The 8,327-nt window shown below is 39.1% G+C and overlaps 1 protein-coding gene across 1 annotated transcript; it reads left to right on the forward strand.

Annotated features, from left to right (window-relative positions):
* Nucleotides 1–2,027: 2,027 nt before the first annotated feature.
* Nucleotides 2,028–7,707, forward strand: rpl23 (ribosomal protein L23). The gene is made up of 5 exons (XM_078269756.1): nt 2,028–2,118; nt 3,419–3,502; nt 4,323–4,451; nt 6,533–6,646; nt 7,574–7,707. Exons 1-5 carry the CDS (start codon nt 2,106–2,108, stop codon nt 7,654–7,656), a joined length of 423 nt encoding a protein of 140 aa, XP_078125882.1. The 5' UTR covers nt 2,028–2,105; the 3' UTR covers nt 7,657–7,707.
* The last annotated feature ends 620 nt before the right edge of the window (nt 7,708–8,327 follow it).

Here is an 8,327-nt window from a genome sequence, read left to right on the forward strand (position 1 = left end):
TGCAACCTTCGGCCGGCCGGCATCGGCGTCAGGAAGTACGCCGTGATATCAGGTCTCGCGATGTAACTAATTGCTTCACAGCACTGCACACATACGCCCATTCAGGAACTGGCTAACAAGGTAGGGATGGAGTTTTTCACGCTATCGTCATGGCTGAGCCAGCTAAAAAGAAGCAGAAAGCTAGGAAAGCATTGTCGGAGGAACAGAGAAAGAGGAAAACGGAAGACTGACCGAGAGAGGAGTCAGACACGAGTAAACATAGGAGCTGCCAAATATCTGTTCTGAAGCTGTAGGGGGGGCTCTATAGAGAAACCTGCCAGCAAAAAGCCAGAAAACAGCGAAGAAATGGCCAAAACTGCATAGCAGCCCCTTTAAGACCATAGTATGTAACAGGTTGTCAACACCATAGCTACCATTGAAGACACTGAGGTCATGTCCTCTGTATTTTTATGTGGATTTTGTGGTTCTAGCAACCTTCTACAGTTGAAGAGTACACTCGGTTGGTTATTTTTAGGCTGATTTCAGTATTTATAGACTCAGCATATCTAAATGTGACTACTTAAGGGTCAAATATTAAATGACTCTGTATTTCCTAACCAGGAATTGTATTCCCGGCAGAAATTACACAGTTATTTCCAACACAAAGATGCTTTATTTTATGTGCCAAAACTTGGCATGAGAGACTATACTTATGCAGGGGCAGAGACAGACCCAGATCAGCCCAAACATTGTGGGGGTCAGTTATTTGCACTATTTTTGAAGTCACTGAGATAATAAATTGCCTAAAAATCTGTACATCATTTGGGAAAACATGATAGTTGCCAAGGAAAAGAATCATCCTGTAGGACCTACATCCTATTTTGTTTGTAATTGTTCTCCAGATTTCTTCATCATTCTAAAACCAGAACACAACCTTTGTTGAGGATGACTTATTTGCACTCCTGCCACCTAAAACGGGGCAAAAAAATTACATAACATAGGTACGGTAGGAATTTGGCTAAAACAGCATTACTGATCTTGAAACCTATTTTTAGTAGAGTTTACAGAATTAACTTTTGCTTCGTTGATTTGTCTGTCCAGTCAGAGCGGAAACGACACAAAGTTGAACCTATTTTAAAACCCTAAAATCGCTCCACCCCTGTACCTATGTACTGTATGAAAATCAGATAAGACAAACCCATTCAGAAGTATAGGAGACAGGTCACAACGAGACATCTGTCAGCAACAATCTAATAATAATAATGAAGTCATTTCATATTCCAACTTTTTCAGCCAATCTTTTTCTCAAATAATTCCCTGAACATTACACATATATCGGAAATGAAAAGCAATCTGAAATAAGTCTTTTTTTTATATATATATGTGAATGTGTATATCTTTGAGTCTGTCTGTATTTGGGCATATGGTTTTAACTGTAATTCACAGCTAGAAAGGAGCGTCTGCAGAAATAGTGATGCTAATTTGCTGCCATCTAGTGGTTACTTTGTCGTCACTGTAAGCTTGATGCTGACTAGGAGACAGAATCATTCATAGTAAAAATAAATAAATAAATAAATACATAAATAAATAAATCCATTCCTTTTTTTACAGTTGCATTTTTTTTAGTTTGTTTATTTCCATCTTTCCTAGCAGTTAGGCTAGATTTTAGATGTATTGTCCCAGAGGGAGATTTGTCCAGTTCAATAGAGCTGGTTCTAATATTAATATGAATTAAAAAAAATGAGCAAATAAACACTGCAGTGAACAGAAATAATACTTCTTAGCAAGTGCAACCCTGCTCCTAAGGTTAACTCTCTTGATGATTATGATATTAAAGAAATATCAAACACATTTGCTTAAAAACTAATAGCCTACAGAACTATATAAACACACAAAGGGTGATGCATACCATTATGTCACAGTTAACTGTGATCAGTATTTCTGATAAATGTATTTAAAATATGCATTTGAATTACAAAATAAGATTCGGCAAGAAATTTCAATAATAAGAAATTTCCGACAGCCCCTGAATACAGCATGTCTCCGCGCCATGACCCGGATGAAGTTCCGCTCAACTTTATATCCCACAATTCCTTTCTGCGTCTTCCTCTTTCCCTACTGCAGCCATGTCTAAGAGAGGTATGAAACCCATCTTGTAAAATCCACATTCATCTGCTGTTTTCTACTCCCCGCCAGCTCTTAAAATGTCGTTTGTGTGTTAGAGAGTAGGAAAGACAACACATATACGTGATTAGTTTTAAATTCATGCAAACAGTTTACTATTTCTTAACGATAGCGTTTTCTCTGGCTATTTGGCGGAAGCCATGTTTCGCTGTCAGCGCCGTGCAGCCATAAAGCAAGTGAAGCTAGAGGTAGAAAATGTGACTTTGTTGCAAATTTCAGAGTGGTTTAATTGTAATAAACCTAACGTCACACCATTAAATTAACTGAAACGTAGAGTCCTGTGCTGCAAATCGTCTAAATAATATGAAATTGGTCGGTCTAGCTTAGGCTGAGTTAGCTAGCTAGCTAGGCTGCGCCGGTGCTCGCAGGCTAGTGTGAATCGTGGATAGCGGTGGCACCCTTGAAGTTTTAGGTACTGTTAAAGCAAATTAATTTGGTATTAGGCAGGGGCAGTCAGTTTTTATTTGTCAAAAATCTCAAGCTATGGTCAATGAACGTCAGTAAGTCGTTTACTAAACAAAACTTGTCTCCACTTAGCCGTTACGGCTAAGTTAAAGTAATGTCAAGTTTTGGTCGTCTGACAGCATATTTGTGTCAAATGACTTCCAATATCGGCTGCTTAAAGTGTGTTTGGAAGACCCTCAGTGCTTCAAGCAAATGTTCTTAAAACTGACATCTTGCGATAGTTTAACAAGTTGTAGCATTAGTACTTGGCGTTAGTGATTTAGCTAGCAAACTGGTGCAATGGAACTAGCTACAGTTATCAAAATTGTCGCAGGCTGGAAGCTGGATATTAAAATTTGGTTAATTTTTTTTATTTTCAGTTTCTTTATGGGCTGAGAAAAGCTCATTTTTTTTCCTAGCTGAAAGTTGACGTTCTGAAGATATAGTTGTTTTGACATTGCATCGATGGTATGTTAACATCTTACATTATATCATACATGTGTTAGAATGGCTGCACTTGTTAATCCCGGGGTGTTTGGGCTTGTCAATGTGGTGTTGACTGCTAAAGTGGCACCAAGTGGTGTTTGATCACATGCTTGACAAAAGCATACAAAAAAAAATAGAAAAAACAACTTAAATGTTAATGTGATAAGGTAGGGATTAAAATTGAGTAAACTGGATAATGTAGAGATGGTACTTAAATGTGTTTAACATTATTTCCATTTCTCTCGGACGTAAAATTACCAATTCCTTGACTTTCAAAAATGGTACAAGCGTAACTGATTATTTCAATTGTTCTGTGTTCTTACAGGACGTGGTGGTTCATCTGGAGCCAAGTTCCGCATCTCACTGGGTCTCCCAGTGGGAGCGGTCATCAACTGCGCAGACAACACAGGTATGCATGCCTCAACTGATCTTTATTTTTGCTCTGGCTCAAATATTCAACTTTGATATTGTGCAGGTGATATGTAGCTGGAGCCACAAGTTGTCGGTCAACCAGCAGAGATGGCTTACAGTTACTGCTCCTGTAATTACTAAAGATAAAGCTGTACATGTGGTGTGTTATACATTATGTGGTGGTTAGACCAGCTCTGTGAGAGCTGGTACATTAGCAAGCAGTTGACTTTATTGAATTTGTTGGACTGTAAGACAGTGATGTGAATACGTTTTCTATGTATTTTCTCAGGAAGTATAACGTGTTACCTGTGTCCTGTTTTGTACAATATGTAAGAAATCACACTAAATTGAGGGAAATTACTTTATGCTTAGAATGTGTGTTGCATCAATTTGGAGAATTTCCAAAACGAAAGTCCCCATGGTCGGGTCGATATTGAATTTTAAGTTTACTGCGTCCTTCCTGATTTTAATGCGGGACGCAGGACATACACCTACCAACATTGCTAGTAGGATATGTATTTTTGGCCAATCTTTGTTTGGTGTTCTCCCCCTTTAAAAAAGCACTTGCTTTGTCTGCTCAGTGGCTGGGTGAGTTGTCGTATAAGGGAATATTGACCTCATCACTGTGGGTGAGACGGCAGCCTCACACTGTGGCTGACTGATCTCAATCAGTGATGAGACAAACTAAAGTGCTGTATGCCCCTGCCATTTCTAACAGGCATCAATACTATGTTCCGTAGAAACTTTGTCGCAGTTTTGTTCATTCCCCTTTCTCCCATCTTTCCCCTTTTCATGTTTGTTCCCCCTCCATCCTTCAGGTGCCAAGAACCTGTACATCATCTCTGTGAAGGGCATCAAGGGGCGTCTTAACCGTCTGCCTGCTGCAGGAGTGGGTGACATGGTCATGGCCACAGTCAAGAAAGGCAAGCCAGAACTCAGGAAGAAGGGTAAGTGGAAACAACTAGTCTGTGTGTAAGTTACTGTAGTATTGGGTTTAACTCATATGAACCACTGAGGTGTTTTGTTTGGGTGCATGTTAAGTACAGTGAATACCACTGCATTGGAAACTGGGTTTGGAATGCACGAAGGACGTAACATTTTTCCACCTGTACGGTGACAAAAGCTGCCTCCATAGGTTACCTGCCACCAGGAAAATTAAATTGCAATAGCTGGGTTTTAACCAGTAGAGGGCAGTCTATGCATATTTATAACACTGTAGAATTCAAACACTATGCACTAAAATGCCAAGATTTGGACCTTTGATCCACAACACTATTAAATAACCCATATACATTGATTTATGGCTGGAAAAAAAGTAGTTTGGGTGTTCAGTTACTTAATGACACTTGAACAGGGTAGAGTTAAAGGGAAAATTCACCACCTTTTGTGTCCAATCATTGTTGATGGTAAATGTAGTCAGTTGAAGCAATAAATTCCTCGGTGCGTGTGCTATATAGTCTGAGAAAGCTTTCTCAAGAGTTCCCATGCATGTGGAGCTGTGGTGGCACAGCCTTAGGGCTGTTGAAATGAAATCTGGGAGTCAAATATAACAGTGCTGAAATTACTGTTCAAATGTTTATCGTATTATTATAAATGCAGCGTTTCTCCAACTGTACAAGCCTGGTGGGCTGTCAAGCCAAAAAGAGCCTCTGCCAGGCCAGAAAAAAAAATGTAATGCCAAAAATAACGCCAAATCTCCATTGTTTCCCCTATATTCATTCTGCAGCGGCGCATCACCATGAACTGCAGCGACCAGAGAATATTTAGTTAGAACGGATCAGTGATAAACTAGCGTGGACAATGACAGCAACAGCCAACAAGCAAAGTTCTTGCTGAAATGTTGACTCAAACGGTACAGATTTTCTTTGTAGATGTTAATGGATTAAGATTCAAATTATTTGTTTTACAAAGTTGCATTAGTGTTTATTTCACCATCAGGACATTTGCATTTATACTTCAGTGTTTCTCATAGCGGTGATACAGCAGGTAGGTCAGTAGGAAGGTATTTCCCCTTAAAAAAAGCACTTGCTTTGTCTGCTCAGTGGCTGGGTGAGTTGTCGTATAAGGGAATATTGACCTCATCACTGTGGGTGAGACGGCAGCCTCACACTGTGGCTGACTGATCTCAATCAGTGATGAGACACCTTTAATCTGCTCAGTACAACTGAAGTCTACGTGATGGGGCCTAAAGTCATAAAGTTCAACCACGAACGCTAGAATCAGAAGTTGCTGTAGAGTCTCCTTTCTCTCCTTATGAGCAGTTACTGAAAATAAATATAATCCAGTGTAAATTTAATCCAAATTCTTGTAAACTGGGTTTAACAACACTGGTGTTATGGTTTTTTTTTTTGTCTATGAACTACATCTGAATGTTATTCATAGAACTGGCTGCTATAGGGAAGAGGGCTGTTGGACTGAATGTCTGGAATTGTATCTAATGGTAAAAAAAATCAATACCAAAGGAATTATTGCTTCAAGTGACTACATTTACCATCAACTAGACATCCACATAAAAGGTGGTGAGTTTTCCTGTTGAGTTAATTGGTTCTAATGAAGTGCAGTAGTTTTCCAGGTGTTTGTCTTACAACAAGCATAATCTTCAATGTAACATGTTTTACTGATGGACACATAAACATGATATGGCATTGGAGAGAAAGTAGCAGCTGCAATGTCAACACATTACAGAAATGTCTTGACATTTAGGTCTCTGCGTTGGTTTTTAACTCATATGAGCAGAGTGTGAGGAAGACTTGGAAGCGCAGGCTCTCATTTACAGCTTTATGTGCAGAACACTGAATAACTCGTACTGCAACACATTACATTAGTTGGGTTAATACAGTGATTATGGATGTTACAACCGTATAATCTGGATTAAATTAAAGTGAAATGGTTTCTACTGCCAGTCTGTTTCACTGACCGTGTCTCTGTATTTTCCAGCCAAGTCAGAATGATGGTTAACACGGGGTTGTGTTCTGTGTCTTTGTATCGGCTTGAATTAACCACACAACCACACTCCCTCTGTCCACAGTGCATCCTGCGGTGGTGATACGGCAGCGGAAGTCGTATCGGCGAAAAGATGGTGTGTTTCTCTACTTCGAAGACAACGCAGGTGTCATAGTAAACAACAAAGGAGAAATGAAAGGTGGGTTTGTTTGGATGCTACACATCCACGTTTTGGTTCGTCATACTCTGGACAGTAAGCAAGGTCATTTACACATGAAAGAATAGATTTGATTATTAGCTTATGTATTTGTGTAATGCCCTCAAGCTCAGAATTAAGAGTAGCTAGATATATTTGTTTTGAGGCATTTTAGATGGTGCTTTCAGTAAAAGCCCCTCGGGTTTTGTCATGTTAGACAGAGAAATGTTGTTGATTCTTACCTCCTCTGTAGCTCAGTTCTTGCTGAACTGTTGAATCCAGCAGTGCTGTAGGTATGTTGATTAAGATTCAAAGTTTATCCAAATTTTAGTTTTACAAAGTTGCATCAGCGTTTATTTAGGACATTTGCATTTATACTTCAGTGTTTCTCATAGCGGTGATACAGCAGGTAGGTCAGTAGGAAGGTATTTCCCCTTAAAAAAAGCACTTGCTTTGTCTGCTCAGTGGCTGGGTGAGTTGTCGTATAAGGGAATATTGACCTCATCACTGTGGGTGAGACGGCAGCCTCACACTGTGGCTGACTGATCTCAATCAGTGATGAGACACCTTTAATCTGCTCAGTACAACTGAAGTCTATGATGCGTGATGCTCAGATTTTTTTTAATGTAGTGTATTGCTTTTTTAGCTGATTCACCAAGACAACCGTTTGTTAAAGGTCTACTACAGATATGTGGCTATGGCTCCCAAAAAAGAAAAGAACATTTAATGCATTCAGTAATGAAGTTAACACTATTTGAAGTTTGTCAACTTACCTAGCCACATTTTAAATTGTTTTATTTTCCTTTACGTTAATATGTTAATAGTTTCAATTGCAGCAGTCAGTTGTCTGCCCATTTCCTGTATGTATTTATTTAAATGTAGCATGTCGCGTTGTAACCAAAATAACTCTGCTTTCCCTTGTGTCTGCAGGTTCAGCCATCACAGGCCCAGTGGCCAAAGAGTGCGCTGACCTTTGGCCCAGGATTGCCTCTAATGCTGGCAGCATAGCCTGAGCTGCAGCCTGCTCCTTTGTTTGTTTTCAATAAAAACTGTTGGTAATCCAGCGTCATGTCTTGGTGTTTTCATTTACTATTTATGTAGAGGAAACTGTATTTTAAAAGGGAATGTAGTTAACATTATGAAATGTGAGCTACTGTTGTGTATGGATGGAATAGTAGGGCAAATGACCTTCTGCAAGCATATTATCCTTGTTGGGATTAATAATGGTAAAGCGCAACAGTTAATACAGGTTTTAATGTAGCACTACTAAAAATGTATTAACTCACTTTAACAGCTACGGAAATATGGCTTGACGTTATGTTAAAAAAATCTAAATGAAGCATGTGAGCCTTGTTACATTTATGTATTGTGAATATGTACTGTGATTCTTGTGTTCTATGGCCAGACTGTTGGTTGCCACATAGTTACATGTCATATATTCTATCAAAAAAAATCAAATATGTGCACACTTGCAGTCAGCCATGAAATCACTTTCTCTACAGCTGGTCCAATTTTCCTATTAGGTATATGAATACAGCTCCAAATGTGTCTTTAGACCTACCATTGGGTGGTGTGATTTAACCTAACAAGAGAAGCCTGAAAGCTTTATTTTACAACCTTCAGTTCATAATTTACAATTCTTACATAGCTTACTACTTACAGATGAGATACATGACAACATAAC

Source organism: Sander vitreus, chromosome 15, assembly GCF_031162955.1.
Source record: "Sander vitreus isolate 19-12246 chromosome 15, sanVit1, whole genome shotgun sequence".
In the NCBI taxonomy this organism is placed as follows: domain Eukaryota; kingdom Metazoa; phylum Chordata; class Actinopteri; order Perciformes; family Percidae; genus Sander; species Sander vitreus.